Source organism: Salmo trutta, chromosome 7 (genome assembly GCF_901001165.1).
Source record: "Salmo trutta chromosome 7, fSalTru1.1, whole genome shotgun sequence".
Lineage (NCBI taxonomy): Eukaryota > Metazoa > Chordata > Actinopteri > Salmoniformes > Salmonidae > Salmo > Salmo trutta.
In genome coordinates this window covers 57,420,058-57,436,837 of record NC_042963.1, presented here as the reverse complement: position 1 = coordinate 57,436,837, position 16,780 = coordinate 57,420,058, and the positions used below count along the sequence as shown (strand labels likewise).

At 42.5% G+C, this 16,780-nt stretch overlaps 1 protein-coding gene across 7 annotated transcripts in view; it reads left to right on the top strand.

Annotated features, from left to right (window-relative positions):
* LOC115197715 (guanine nucleotide exchange factor for Rab-3A) overlaps nt 1-16,780 on the top strand; it is a 32,558-nt gene extending 15,778 nt beyond the window's left edge. For 2 of the 7 annotated variants that reach the window (XM_029759491.1, XM_029759495.1), the window contains 6 exons: nt 1,035-1,163; nt 9,324-9,436; nt 13,039-13,062; nt 13,784-13,883; nt 14,061-14,127; nt 14,267-16,780. In XM_029759491.1, coding sequence (XP_029615351.1) covers nt 1,035-1,163; nt 9,324-9,436; nt 13,039-13,062; nt 13,784-13,883; nt 14,061-14,127; nt 14,267-14,358 — 525 coding nt within the window. In that variant the 3' untranslated portion in view covers nt 14,359-16,780. Of the gene's footprint in view, nt 1-1,034; nt 1,164-9,323; nt 9,437-13,038; nt 13,063-13,759; nt 13,896-14,060; nt 14,128-14,266 lie in introns of all 7 variants that reach the window. The other 5 variants (XM_029759494.1, XM_029759496.1, XM_029759490.1 and 2 more) reach the window with 4 other exon arrangements.

Here is a 16,780-nt window from a genome sequence, read left to right as displayed (position 1 = left end):
GGTACCCTTCCCCAGATCTGTGCCTCGACACAATCCTGTTATGGAGCTCTACGGACAATTCCTTGGACCTCTAGCTTGGTTTCTGCTCTGACATGCGATTTCAACTGTGGGACCTTTTTATATAGACAGGTGTGTGCCTTTCCAAATCATGTCCAAGCAATTGAATTTACAACAGGTGGACTCCAATCAAGTTGTAGAAACATCTCAAGGATGATCAATGGAAACAGGATGTACCTGAGCTCAATTTTGAGTCTCATATCAAAGGGTTTGAATACTTATGTAAATAAGATATTTCAGTTTTTGTTTTTTTTACACATTTGCAAAAATGTCTTAAACCCTGTTTTGCGTTATCATTATGGGATATTGTGTTTTAATTAGTTATTTAATCAATTTTAGAATAAGGCTGTAAATGTCTAACAGGCCTTCTCTGATATATTAACCACACAGTACCAAATGTCATGGAAACACCAGTGAGAGGGGCTTGTAGGAAGACAACAGCTGCTCTAGAATCACACCAGTGAAGGGGGCTTGTAGGAAGACAATATCAGCTGCTCCCAGAATCACACCAGTGAGAGGGGCTTGTAGGAAGACAATATCAGCTGCTCCCAGAATCACACCAGTGAGAGAGGCTTGTAGGAAGACAATATCAGCTCTAGAATCACACCAGTGAGAGGGGCTTGTAGGAAGACTATCTGCTCTAGAATCACACGGGGTCACAGATACATTATCAGTCTGGCATCACACTTTAACCATAACATTCAATACTGGCAGACATTTGATACTGGCAGTTTAACAGGTCAAAGGTAGGAACATCAATACTAAGTTGCAACAGATGATTTATAAACTAACAAGTGACAACTACTTACTTAAATATACCTGGTTAACTCCTGTTTCCCTTCCCCAGAATGCATCTGTCTGTGTCTTCCTGCAAATACAATCATGTTTATTACATATCCATACAGTAAATCAAATACAGGAAAATAATTAAATTAAATAATTTCTCATTACAATTATACAGTGTTTCCTGTCCTCAGATGGACAACGTGCTGTATGCAGAGTTCCTGACCTGGAAAGACAGACCTAGTCTGGACAGAACGTCAGCCTTCCTGGGCCGTATCTACAGAGAGGACATCGGCCCCTGTCTCTCCTTCACCAAATCTGAGGTATGTACCTTTTTGTGTTTCTCTGTACATACAGTTGAAGTCGGAAGTTTACATACACTTGGGTTAGAGTAATTTAAAACTTGTTTTTCAACCACTCCACAAATTTCTTGTTAACAAACTATAGTTTTGGAAATTCGGTTAGGACATCTACTTTGTGCATGACACATGTAAATTTTCCAACAATTGTTTACAGACAGATTATTTCACTTATAATTCACTGTATCACAATTCCAGTGGGTCAGAAGTTTACATATACTAAGTTTACTGTGCCTTTAACCTCTTACATCTACACGTTCCGCTAGCGGAACGTCTGCTCCAATATCCAATGATGGGCGGGGCGCGAAATTCAAACTCCTCTAAATCCGAAAACTTACACTTTTCAAACATATGACTATGTTACAGCTATTTAAAGACAAGACTCTCCTTTATCTAACCAAACTGTCCGATTTCAAAAAGGCTTTACAGCGAAAGCAAAACATTAGATTATGTCAGCAGAGTACCCAGCCAGGAATAATCACACAGCCATTTTTCAAGCTAGCATATCATGTCACATAAACCCAAACCATATCTAAATGCAGCACTAACCTTTGATGATCTTCATCAGATGACACACCTAGGACATTGTGTTATACAATACATGCATGTCTGTTCAATCAAGTTCATATTTATATCAAAAACCAGCTTTTTACATTAGCATGTGACGTTCAGAACTAGCATTCCCACCGAACACTTCCGGTGATTTTACTAAATTACTCACGATAAACGTTCACAAAAAGCATAACAATTATTTTAAGAATTATAGATACAGAACTCCTCTATGCACTCGATATGTCCGATTTTAAAATAGCTTTTCGGATGAAGCACATTTTGCAATAATGTAAGTACATAGCCCGGCGTTACAGGGCTAGCTATTTAGACACCCACCCAGTGTAGCCTTCACCAAAATCACATTTCCTATAAGAAAAATGTTCTTACCTTGCTTGTTCTTCATCAGAATACACTGCCAGGACTTCTACTTCAATAACAAATGTAGGTTTGGTCCCAAATAATCCATCGTTATATCCAAACAGCGACGTTTTGTTCGTGCGTTCTAGACACTATCCCAACGCTAAATCTCGGCCACGAGCATGACGCAAAATATGACAAAAAATTTCGAAATATTCCATTACCGTACTTCGAAGCATGTCAACCGCTGTTTAAAACCAATATTTATGCAATTTATCTCGTAGAGAAGCGATAATATTCCGACCGGGAATCTGCCTGTCTGTAAACTGAGGAAAAAACCGAAAGCCGGGGGCGGGGCGTGTCACGCGCCTAAGGCTTAGTCCATTGACTGACCACTCAGCATTTGCTCTCGTGTGCTTCAGCCAGGGCTTTGAATGACATCATTCCTGTTTTTCCCGGGCTGTGAGACTCCATTGTTGACGTGAGAAGTGTCACGTAAGAGCAGAGATCCTTTGTAAACGACAGAGATAATAAAGAAGGGCAAGAAATGTTCAGACAGGGTACTTCCTGAACAGAAGCATCTCAGGTTTTTGCCTGCCATAGGAGTTCTGTTATACTCACAGACACCATTCAAACAGTTTCAGAAACTTTGGAGTGTTTTCTCTCCAAAGCTAATAATTATATGCATATTCCAGTTTCTGGGCAGGACTAATAATCAGATTAAATCGGGTACGTTTTTTATCCAGCCGTGAAATTACTGCCCCCTAGATGTAACAGGTTAAACAGCTTGGAAAATTCCAGAAAATGATGTCATATCTTTAGAAGCTTCTGATAGGCTAATTGACATCATTTGCGTCAATTGGAGGTGTACCTGTGGATGTATTTCAAGGCCTACCTTCAAACTCAGTGACTCTTCGCTTGACATCATGGGAAAATCAAAAGAAATCAGCCAAGACCTCAGAGAAAAATTGTAGACCTCCACAAGTCTGGTTCATCCTTGGGAGCAATTTCCAAACGCCTGAAGGTACCACTATTGTACAAACAATAGTACGCGAGTATTAACACCATGGGACCACGCAGCCGTCATACCGCTCAGGAAGGAGATGCATTCTGTCTCCTAGAGATGAACGTACTTTGGTGCGAAAAGTGCAAATCAATCGCAGAACAACAGCAAAGGACCTTGTGAAGATGCTGGAGGAAACCGGTACAAAAGTATCTATATCCACAGTAAAACGAGTCCTATATCGACATAACCTGAAAGGCCGCTCAGCAAGGAAGAAGCCACTGCTCCAAATCCGCCATAAAAATGCCAGACTACGGTTTGCAACTGCACATGGGGACAAAGATCGTACTTTTTGGAGAAATGTCCTCTGGTCTGATGAAACAAAAATAGAACTGTTTGGCCATAATGACCATTGTTATGTTTGGAGGGAAAAGGGGGAGGCTTGCAAGCTGAAGAAAACCATCCTAACCGTGAAGCACGGGGGTGGCAGCATCATGTTGTGGGTGGGGGTGCTTTGCTGCAGGAGGGACTGGTGCACATCACAAAATAGATAGTTTTCATTCCTCATGATGCCATGTGGATATATTGAAGCAACATCTCAAGACATCAGTCAGGAAGTTAAAGCTTGGTCACAAATGGGTCTTCCAAATGGACAATGACCCCAAGCATACTTCCAAAGTTGTGGCAAAATGGCTTAAGGACAACAAAGTCAAGGTATTGGCGTGGCCTTCACAACGCCCTGACCTCAATCCTATAGAAAATTTGTGGGCAGAACTGAAAAAGCGTGTGTGAGCAAGGAGGCCTACAAACCTGACTCAGTTACACCAGCTCTGTCAGGAGGAATGGGGCCAAAATTCACCCAACTTATTGTGGGAAGCTTGTGGAAGGCTACCCGAAACGTTTGACCCAAGTTAAACAATTTAAAGGCAATGCTACCAAATACTAATTGAGTGTATGTAAACTTCTGACCCACTGGGACTGTGATGAAGGAAATAAAATCTGAAATAAATAATTCTCTCTACTATTATTCTGACATTTCACCATCTTAAAATAAAGTGGTGATCCTAACTGACCTAAGACGGAATTTTTACGAGGATTAAATGTCAGAGATTGTGTGAAACTGAGTTGAAATGTATTTGGCGAAGGTGTATGTAAACTTCTGACTTCAACTGTATATACAGACATAGAATGGAATGGCAAAACTACTCGTTCCAGAATGGAATGGCAAAACTACTCGTTCCAGAATGGAATGGCAAAACTACTCGTTCCAGAATGGAATGGCAAAACTACTCGTTCCAGAATGGAATGGCAAAACTACTCGTTCCAGAATGGAATGGCATAACTACTCGTTCCAGAATGGAATGGAATGGCATTACTACTCGTACCAGAATAGAATGGAATGGCATTACTACTCGTTCCAGAATGGAATGGAATGGCATTACTACTCGTACCAGAATAGAATGGAATGGCATAACTACTCGTACCAGAATAGAATGGAATGGCATTACTACTCGTTCCAGAATGGAATGGCATAACTACTCGTTCCAGAATGGAATGGCATAACTACTCGTTCCAGAATGGAATGGAATGGCATTACTACTCGTTCCAGAATGGAATGGAATGGCATTACTACTCGTTCCAGAATGGAATGGCATAACTACTCGTACCAGAATAGAATGGAATGGCATAACTACTCGTACCAGAATAGAATGGAATGGCATTACTACTCGTTCCAGAATGGAATGGCATTACTACTCGTTCCAGAATGGAATGGAATGGCATTACTACTCGTACCAGAATAGAATGGAATGGCATAACTACTCGTACCAGAATAGAATGGAATGGCATTACTACTCGTACCAGAATAGAATGGAATGGCATTACTACTCGTTCCAGAATGGAATGGAATGGCATTACTACTCGTACCAGAATAGAATGGAATGGCAAAACTACTCGTTCCAGAATGGAATGGCAAAACTACTTGTACCAGAATAGAATGGAATGGCATAACTACTCGTTCCAGAATGGAATGGAATGGCATTACTACTCGTACCAGAATAGAATGGAATGGCATTACTACTCGTACCAGAATAGAATGGAATGGCATAACTACTCGTACCAGAATAGAATGGCATTACTACTCGTACCAGAATAGAATGGAATGGCATTACTACTCGTACCAGAATAGAATGGAATGGCATTACTACTCGTTCCAGAATGGAATGGAATGGCAAAACTACTCGTTCCAGAATGGAATGGCATAACTACTCGTACCAGAATAGAATGGAATGGCATTACTACTCGTACCAGAATAGAATGGAATGGCATTACTACTCGTTCCAGAATGGAATGGAATGGCATTACTACTCGTACCAGAATAGAATGGAATGGCAAAACTACTCGTTCCAGAATGGAATGGCAAAACTACTTGTACCAGAATAGAATGGAATGGCATAACTACTCGTTCCAGAATGGAATGGAATGGCATTACTACTCGTACCAGAATAGAATGGAATGGCATTACTACTCGTTCCAGAATGGAATGGAATGGCATTACTACTCGTACCAGAATAGAATGGAATGGCAAAACTACTCGTTCCAGAATGGAATGGCATAACTACTCGTTCCAGAATAGAATGGAATGGCATAACTACTCGTTCCAGAATAGAATGGAATGGCATAACTACTCGTTCCAGAATGGAATGGCATAACTACTCGTTCCAGAATGGAATGGAATGGCATAACTACTCGTTCCAGAATGGAATGGCAAAACTACTCGTTCCAGAATGGAATGGAATGGCATAACTACTCGTTCCAGAATAGAATGGAATGGCATAACTACTCGTTCCAGAATGGAATGGCAAAACTACTCGTTCCAGAATGGAATGGAATGGCAAAACTACTCGTTCCAGAATAGAATGGAATGGCATAACTACTCGTTCCAGAATAGAATGGAATGGCATAACTACTCGTTCCAGAATGGAATGGAATGGCATAACTACTCGTTCCAGAATGGAATGGAATGGCAAAACTACTCGTACCAGAATAGAATGGCAAAACTACTCGTTCCAGAATGGAATGGAATGGCATAACTACTCGTACCAGAATGGAATGGCATAACTACTCGTTCCAGAATGGAATGGCAAAACTACTCGTACCAGAATGGAATGGCAAAACTACTCGTTCCAGAATGGAATGGCAAAACTACTCGTTCCAGAATGGAATGGCAAAACTACTCGTTCCAGAATGGAATGGCAAAACTACTCGTTCCAGAATGGAATGGCAAAACTACTCGTTCCAGAATGGAATGGCATAACTACTCGTTCCAGAATAGAATGGAATGGCATTACTACTCGTACCAGAATAGAATGGAATGGCATTACTACTCGTTCCAGAATGGAATGGAATGGAATGGCATAACTACTCGTACCAGAATAGAATGGAATGGCATTACTACTCGTACCAGAATAGAATGGAATGGCATTACTACTCGTACCAGAATAGAATGGAATGGCATTACTACTCGTTCCAGAATGGAATGGAATGGAATGGCATTACTACTCGTACCAGAATGGAATGGCATAACTACTCGTACCAGAATGGAATGGCATTACTACTCGTACCAGAATGGAATGGCATAACTACTCGTTCCAGAATAGAATGGAATGGCATTACTACTCGTTCCAGAATGGAATGGCATAACTACTCGTACCAGAATAGAATGGAATGGCATAACTACTCGTACCAGAATAGAATAGAATGGCATTACTACTCGTTCCAGAATGGAATGGCAAAACTACTTGTACCAGAATAGAATGGAATGGCATTACTACTCGTTCCAGAATAGAATGGAATGGCATTACTACTCGTACCAGAATAGAATGGAATGGCATTACTACTCGTTCCAGAATGGAATGGAATGGAATGGCATTACTACTCGTACCAGAATGGAATGGCATAACTACTCGTACCAGAATGGAATGGCATTACTACTCGTACCAGAATGGAATGGCATAACTACTCGTTCCAGAATAGAATGGAATGGCATTACTACTCGTTCCAGAATGGAATGGCATAACTACTCGTACCAGAATAGAATGGAATGGCATAACTACTCGTACCAGAATAGAATAGAATGGCATTACTACTCGTTCCAGAATGGAATGGCAAAACTACTTGTACCAGAATAGAATGGAATGGCATTACTACTCGTACCAGAATAGAATGGAATGGCATTACTACTCGTTCCAGAATGGAATGGAATGGCATTACTACTCGTTCCAGAATGGAATGGCAAAACTACTTGTACCAGAATAGAATGGAATGGCATAACTACTCGTACCAGAATAGAATGGAATGGCATTACTACTCGTTCCAGAATGGAATGGCAAAACTACTTGTACCAGAATAGAATGGAATGGCATAACTACTCGTTCCAGAATGGAATGGAATGGCATTACTACTCGTACCAGAATGGAATGGAATGGCATTACTACTCGTTCCAGAATAGAATGGAATGGCATTACTACTCGTTCCAGAATGGAATGGAATGGCATTACTACTCGTTCCAGAATAGAATGGAATGGCATTACTACTCGTTCCAGAATGGAATGGAATGGCATTACTACTCGTTCCAGAATGGAATGGAATGGCATTACTACTCGTACCAGAATAGAATGGAATGGCATTACTACTCGTACCAGAATAGAATGGAATGGCATAACTACTCGTACCAGAATAGAATGGAATGGCATAACTACTCGTTCCAGAATGGAATGGAATGGCAAAACTACTCGTTCCAGAATAGAATGGAATGGCATTACTACTCGTTCCAGAATGGAATGGAATGGCATTACTACTCGTTCCAGAATGGAATGGCAAAACTACTTGTACCAGAATAGAATGGAATGGCATAACTACTCGTTCCAGAATGGAATGGAATGGCATAACTACTCGTACCAGAATAGAATGGAATGGCATTACTACTCGTACCAGAATAGAATGGAATGGCATAACTACTCGTACCAGAATAGAATGGAATGGCATAACTACTCGTTCCAGAATGGAATGGAATGGCAAAACTACTCGTTCCAGAATAGAATGGAATGGCATAACTACTCGTTCCAGAATGGAATGGAATGGCAAAACTACTCGTTCCAGAATAGAATGGAATGGCATAACTACTCGTTCCAGAATGGAATGGAATGGCATAACTACTCGTTCCAGAATGGAATGGAATGGCATTACTACTCGTACCAGAATAGAATGGCAAAACTACTCGTTCCAGAATGGAATGGAATGGCATAACTACTCGTTCCAGAATGGAATGGCAAAACTACTCGTTCCAGAATGGAATGGAATGGCATAACTACTCGTTCCAGAATGGAATGGCAAAACTACTCGTACCAGAATGGAATGGCAAAACTACTCGTTCCAGAATGGAATGGCAAAACTACTCGTTCCAGAATGGAATGGCATAACTACTCGTTCCAGAATGGAATGGCAAAACTACTCGTTCCAGAATGGAATGGCAAAACTACTCGTTCCAGAATGGAATGGCAAAACTACTCGTTCCAGAATGGAATGGCAAAACTACTCGTTCCAGAATGGAATGGCAAAACTACTCGTTCCAGAATGGAATGGCAAAACTACTCGTACCAGAATGGAATGGCAAAACTACTCGTACCAGAATGGAATGGCATAACTACTCGTACCAGAATGGAATGGCAAAACTACTCGTACCAGAATGGAATGGCAAAACTACTCGTTCCAGAATGGAATGGCAAAACTACTCGTTCCAGAATGGAATGGCAAAACTACTCGTTCCAGAATGGAATGGCAAAACTACTCGTTCCAGAATGGAATGGCAAAACTACTCGTTCCAGAATGGAATGGCAAAACTACTCGTACCAGAATGGAATGGCAAAACTACTCGTACCAGAATGGAATGGCAAAACTACTCGTACCAGAATGGAATGGCAAAACTACTCGTTCCAGAATGGAATGTTATTTTTCAGAGGGAACTTCATCTGTAACATTCAGATTAGACAATAAATGCATAATGACACAATTCACAACTGACAAGTATAAATGCATATGAAACAAGTCAGTCACAAGAATCAATGTCTATATTCTATATGTGTCTGGGAGAGGGCTTTGTTTATGTCTTTTTGTTTTTATTCAGGTTTTTATTAATACTCTTCTGTCAACAGTTGTCTCAGTCGGTGCAGAACGCAGTGGAGAACAACTCGCTGACCATCGAACCAGTGGCCGTGTCCACTTTACCCGTGGTCAAAGCCAACGCCGTAGAGTGTGGCGGACCCAAGTGAGTTATCAGTCACCGTTTTTACAAGGTTGTTTTCCTCAGGAAATGTAGTCTGGTTCATGTGTTTTTTGTTGTTGTTGATACTATCTTGACAACAGTAAATCACATCTGCATCACTCGTTCTTCCTCTGTCACTTCTCATTCACTGCTTATTCATGCTCAAATTAAAACGGACGGTTTCTCTCCTCTTGGTGACGACAGCTGTCTTCTATGATGAATATCCATGACAAATTATGGGAACTTGATTGGTCTTTTTATGTAATATTTTATTTTATAAAAAATAAATAACTTAACGTTTACATTTTCCACAAATATTAATGACATCACACTTGCTCAGACCCACATGTTCCCACCGTGTCCACGCCCAATGCTGTTGACTTCAAATTGTGTTTTATATATAGTGTTAGGTTCTAAATGAACGGAGTAAAAACTCACGGACGATTAGTAAAACTCAAACCAAGTTTATTCACCCAATGAGTCAAGACAACTGAACAGACAAAGGCATGTTCCCACCAATCGTTTTGATTTACTCTCTAACTCTATATAAAAAAAAAAAATATATATATATACTGCTCAAAAAAATAAAGGGAACACTTAAACAACACAATGTAACTCCAAGTCAATCATACTTCTGTGAAATCAAACTGTCCACTTCGGAAGCAACACTGATTAACAATAAATTTCACATGCTGTTGTGCAAATGGAATAGACAACAGGTGGAAATTATAGGCAATTAGCAAGACACCCCCAATAACGGAGTGGTTCTGCAGGTGGGGACCACAGACCACTTCTCAGTTCCTATGCTTCCTGGCTGATGTTTTGGTCACTTTTGAATGCTGGCGGTGCTTTCACTCTAGTGGTAGCATGAGACGGAGTCTACAACCCACACAAGTGGCTCAGGTAGTGCAGCTCATCCAGGATGGCACATCAATGCGAGCTGTGGCAAGAAGGTTTGCTGTGTCTGTCAGCGTAGTGTCCAGAGCATGGAGGCGCTACCAGGAGACAGGCCAGTACATCAGGAGACGTGGAGGAGGCCGTAGGAGGGCAACAACCCAGCAGCAGGACCGCTACCTCCGCCTTTGTGCAAGGAGGAGCAGGAAGAGCACTGCCAGAGCCCTGCAAAATGACCTCCAACAGGCCTCAAATGTGCATGTGTTTGCTCAAATGGTCAGAAACAGACTCCATGAGGGTGGTATGAGGGCCCGACGTCCACAGGTGGGGGTTGTGCTTACAGCCCAACACCGTGCAGGACGTTTCGCATTTGCCAGAGAACACCAAGATTGGCAAATTCGCCACTGGCGCCCTGTGCTCTTCACAGATGAAAGCAGGTTCACACTGAGCACATGACAGACGTGACAGAGTCTGGAGACGCCGTGGAGAACGTTCTGCTGTCTGCAACATCCTCCAGCATGACTGGTTTGGCGGTGGGTCAGTCATGGTGTGGCATTTCTTTGGGGGGCCGCACAGCCCTCCATGTGCTCGCCAGAGGTAGCCTGACTGCCATTAGGTACCGAGATGAGATCCTCAGACCCCTTGTGAGACCATATGCTGGTGCGGTTGGCCCTGGGTTCCTCCTAATGCAAGACAATGCTAGACCTCGTGGCTGGAGTGTGTCAGCAGTTCCTGCAAGAGGAAGGCATTGATGCTATGGACTGGCCCGCCCGTTCCCCAGACCTGAATCCAATTGAGCACATCTGGGACATCATGTCTCGCTCCATCCACCAACGCCACGTTGCACCACAGACTGTCCAGGAGTTGGCGGATGCTTTAGTCCAGGTCTGGGAGGAGATCCCTCAGGAGACCATCCGCCACCTCATCAGGAGCATGCCCAGGCGTTGTAGGGAGGTCATACAGGCACGTGGAGGCCACGCACACTACTGAGCCTCATTTTGACTTGTTTTAAGGACATTACATCAAAGTTGGATCAGCCTGTAGTGTGGTTTTCCACTTTAATTTTTAGTGTCACTCCAAATCCAGACCTCCATGGGTTGATAAATTGGATTTCCATTGATTATTTTTGTGTGATTTTGTTGTCAGCACATTCAACTATGTAAAGAAAAAAGTATTTAATAAGATTATTTCATTCATTCAGATCTAGGATGTGTTATTTTAGTGTTCCCTTTATTTTTTTGAGCAGTATATGTGTATATATATATATATATATATATATATATTTCCCAATTTAGGTGAAGTCTCCTTTAAACATTACATCTTTATTGCTAGGCAGGAAGTTAAGTGATGCGGGTAATAAACTGTTCCTTCTCCCTTAACGTGACCTGACCTCGGCCCCCATTCCACACTAACCCACATCTCTCCGTCCTTATCAGTGACCTGACCTCGGCCCTCCATTCCTCACTAACCCACATCTCTCCGTCCTTATCAGGGACCTGACCTCGGCCCTCCATTCCTCACTAACCCACATCTCTCCGTCCTTATCAGTGACCTGACCTCGGCCCTCCATTCCTCACTAATCCACATCTCTCCGTCCTTATCAGTGACCTGACCTCGGCCCTCCATTCCTCACTAACCCACATCTCTCCGTCCTTATCAGTGCCCTGACCTCGGCCCTCCATTCCTCACTAATCCACATCTCTCCGTCCTTATCAGGGACCTGACCTCGGCCCTCCATTCCTCACTAACCCACATCTCTCCGTCCTTATCAGGGACCTGACCTCGGCCCTCCATTCCTCACTAACCCACATCTCTCCATCCTTATCAGTGACCTGACCTCGGCCCTCCATTCCTCACTAATCCACATCTCTCCGTCCTTATCAGTGACCTGACCTCGGCCCTCCATTCCTCACTAACCCACATCTCTCCGTCCTTATCAGGGACCTGACCTTGGCCCTCCATTCCTCACTAACCCACATCTCTCCGCCCTTATCAGTGACCTGACCTCGGCCCCCATTCCTCACTAACCCACATCTCTCCGTCCTTATCAGTGACCTGACCTCGGCCCTCCATTCCTCACTAACCCACATCTCTCCGTCCTTATCAGTGACCTGACCTCGGCCCTCCATTCCTCACTAACCCACATCTCTCCGTCCTTATCAGGGACCTGACCTCGGCCCTCCATTCCTCACTAACCCACATCTCTCCGTCCTTATCAGGGACCTGACCTCGGCCCTCCATTCCTCACTAACCCACATCTCTCCGTCCTTATCAGTGACCTGACCTCGGCCCTCCATTCCTCACTAACCCACATCTCTCCGTCCTTATCAGTGACTGCAACCATGTGATTATATTTCCTTCACTCAGTACATTCCGAGCTTAATTGACTCCCAACATATACATTCCTCCTACAGATATCCATTTAATTTCTGGTTTAGAAACCAGACTGTGGCCCTCCTCATTTCCATAGGATACTGGATGATTTAACCATCAATTTCAAGTTTTTGAAGTCACAACCTATCAGTAGTTTCTGTCTATAGCTTGATGATTTTTTTGGGGGGGGGATTAGTCTGACTTTCTAATAGATTGGCTTTGGTTTTTCTCTTCAAATCTGTTTCGGGTTTTCTGAGTGCTAATGGATTGACTCAATGGGCTACATTGCTTCACCTCATGCTTCCTATTCACAATTTGATTATATTCTTTTCCCCCAGTGGCCTAAGAGCAGCAGTAGAGACGTAAGTGACTTTTAGGAGCCAATCGTTTTGATTTACTTTCCTTTTCCACAAAAAAAAAAGACTTGTTCTATGACTGTGTATAGTACTGTATACATGCTACCTACTGTATACTAATCCTTAGTCGCTCTTCTTCGTCAGAATGTTCTCTAATACTTTGTCTAACCAGGCAGGCATGTCTTGTTCCAGTGTTCAGACCACGCTTTTGTTCATTATCGTTTCTTATGTTAAACAACTAACAATGACATTTTTCATATCGTTTACATGTAGGGCCAATTTCACAGACCCAGAATAAGCCTGCTCTTGGGCAACAAATAGTAAGGATTAGTCTTAATTTGATCCGAAAACTGGCCCATAGAGTTCCGTAGATGAATGAGGTCCTGAAACTGGCCCCATAGATGAATGAGGTCCTGAAACTGGCCCCATAGATGAATGAGGTCCTGAAACTGGCCCCATAGATGAATGAGGTCCTGAAACTGGCCCCATAGTTGAATGAGGTCCTGAAACTGGCCCCATAGTTGAATGAGGTCCTGAAACTGGCCCATAGATGAATGAGGTCCTGAAACTGGCCCATAGATGAATGAGGTCCTGAAACTGGCCCATAGATGAATGAGGTCCTGAAACTGGCCCATAGAGTTCCATAGATGAATGAGGTCCTGAAACTGGCCCCATAGAGTTCCATAGATAAATACGTGAGTAGTGTTTGTTTCTCTGCCTCTGACAGGAAGTGTGCGTTGAGTGGCTTGTCTCGGTCCTGTAAGCATCGCATCAAACTTGGAGACCGAGAGAGTTACTACTACATCTCTCCCTCCAGCAGGGCACGGGTACCCAAACATGTTTGTTTGTTTTTCTAATAGTTTAAACAACATTATTCATTTATCCTCAACATCTATAGACAGATGAATATATGGCTACCTTTTTGTGTTCATAAATACTTGTATCATGTGAGAGAACTTTTTATTTTGAAGTTGTGAACCCCTTTCTCATTTCCACCCCTCCAGATCACAGCTGTGTGTAATTTCTTCACCTATATCCGCTACATTCAGCAGGGCCTGGTCAGACATGATGGTAAGCGTGACGTCCTTCCTCTTAACAGATAAACACTGAGGTCAACAGTAATGGCATTACATTCTCAGTTTGTCAATGTAGACAGCAAATCTGTCTGGTGTTCTGAAACCCTAATGTCTTTGAACCCTGACCCCCCCAGCGGAGCAGATGTTCTGGGAAGTGACACGTCTACGGAGGGAGATGACTGTGGCCAAGCTGGGCTTCTACCTCACAGACACAGACCAGGGATAGAAGACAGACAAGAGGAGTCTACGTTACCGTAGACCTGGGTCATGTTCATTAGGGCACACCGTAGCAAAATGTTGTGCAACGGACCATTTTTTTATTTTATTTTTTATTTTTTTGCAAGCGCTTCGTATTGGACAAGTTCAGATATTACCACTCGTTTAGGGACGCTTTCTTCCGTTTCATGCCTACTGAACACGACCCTGGGCTAGAAGACAGGAGACACCAATCAGCTGTACAGAGACACAAGATAACCAGTACCCTTTTTACACTGTCATGATAACCCAACCCCAAAACACACTGGGCTGGTTTGGCTCAGTAGTGTGAAAAGTCCTCAGGTGGACACGCGGAAAACACAGAAACCAGATCACTGATTTTGAGTAGGAGAGCGGTTTTCAAGTGTGTCTGACAAGGGAAGCAGAAAATGCTACAGTAAAAAATGACACCACTAGCTTTGCAATTAGATTAGCCTCGTACAAATCAGCCCGATCTGGTGAGCTACACGGTAGAGAAAAACCATTGTAGCAAAACAGAATGTAAGCTTGTGAGATCAGTATAGTTCGTACGACGCTAGCAGTTAGAGCTATGTACTTTATAAACTAGCACAATATTATAACACTACTACAAAGACATGCAATGGATAGCATCTTTTAAAAGGACAGTAGCGTATATGTGAAAATGAATCAATATACCATAGAAATTCTGTAATTATTATAGTTATTATGTATAATTGACAAGTGGTCACACAGCTGATCTCAGTCGGCACAGATTGAAACTATATACGCATGTGTCATGCTGCCACGGAAACACTAATATGGGTTGAATCCTAACTGGTCAGTTTAATCACACAGATGTTTTAGGTTGGAGTTCTGACCAATAGAGAACTATGCTGCTCACTTTTCATTCTAACAGCTGTCCTATGGTACCGGTGTACTGGTCCTGCGTGTTGTCGTCTCCTCTGACCTTAACAACCAGACTACGTACGTGTTGTCTCTCACCTTAACAACCAGACTACGTACGTGTTGTCGTCTCCACTGACCTTAACAACCAGACTACGTACGTGTTGTCTCTCACCTTACAACCAGACTACGTACGTGTTGTCGTCTCCTCTGACCTTAACAACCAGACTACGTACGTGTTGCCGTCTCCTCTGACCTTAACAACCAGACTACGTACGTGTTGTCTCTCACCTTACAACCAGACTACGTACGTGTTGTCGTCTCCTCTGACCTTAACAACCAGACTACGTACGTGTTGTCTCTCACCTTACAACCAGACTACGTACGTGTTGTCGTCTCCTCTGACCTTAACAACCAGACTACGTACGTGTTGTCTCTCACCTTACAACCAGACTACGTACGTGTTGTCGTCTCCTCTGACCTTAACAACCAGACTACGTACGTGTTGTCTCTCACCTTACAACCAGACTACGTACGTGTTGTCGTCTCCTCTGACCTTAACAACCAGACTACGTACGTGTTGTCTCTCACCTTAACAACCAGACTACGTACGTGTTGTCGTCTCCTCTGACCTTAACAACCAGACTACGTACGTGTTGTCGTCTCCTCTGACCTTAACAACCAGACTACGTACGTGTTGTCGTCTCCTCTGACCTTAACAACCAAACCACCCATTACTTTGCTTTTAACCTTGATAGATTATTACACTACGTTGTAAATGCCTTGCACGGCTTATATAGGAAAAGCACCTCGACTGAGAATGGGTTATGGAAGGGAAGTATTCACTCAGTGTGGATATAAAAAGAAAAATAGCCGAGTCTGTTTTAGTACTAACCAGTTCAGAAGTTGTGTGTGGCAGGTACACAAAGTAAAAACATAGTGAGTTATCTGAAATATCGTTGTCTTCACTCTGGGTCCTGTGACCACTTAGCAACGACTATCCTAGAAATTAAGGATACATTTTTTTTTTTTTTTTTTTTTTAAACATAATGGAGTTATAAACCAATCATAGATGACTAAGCAATAAGTAGTTTCTCCTCCTTCCTGACACTACCGATTTTTAATCACAGCTTTAAAAAATAACTACGTAGTTGGGAGAGAAAACAGCTGTAAGTGACTGCGGTCTGTTATGCACAACCTTAGGTGAAAATTGCACTCCTGTAAAATGTTATTGAAATTGCTCTCCTGTTGTGTATGATAATGATGTATAAGCCATACATGACCATGAATTGTGTAGCTTTGCATGGATACATAGCCATTGTGTGTACAGGTGTGTGTTCAGCAGTGATGTTCTATAACTCCAAACACTATAGTGTTGATATTAGCCATATCTTGCATGAAAATCTTTATCAAACTAAATGAAGAATATCGGAAGTCTGAAAGTGCAATAACAGCTTTGTTCTTACAGCCATTTTATGAGTTTGGAATCCTTGACTTATTATGTCAATAAAACAACCAGTATGATTGTA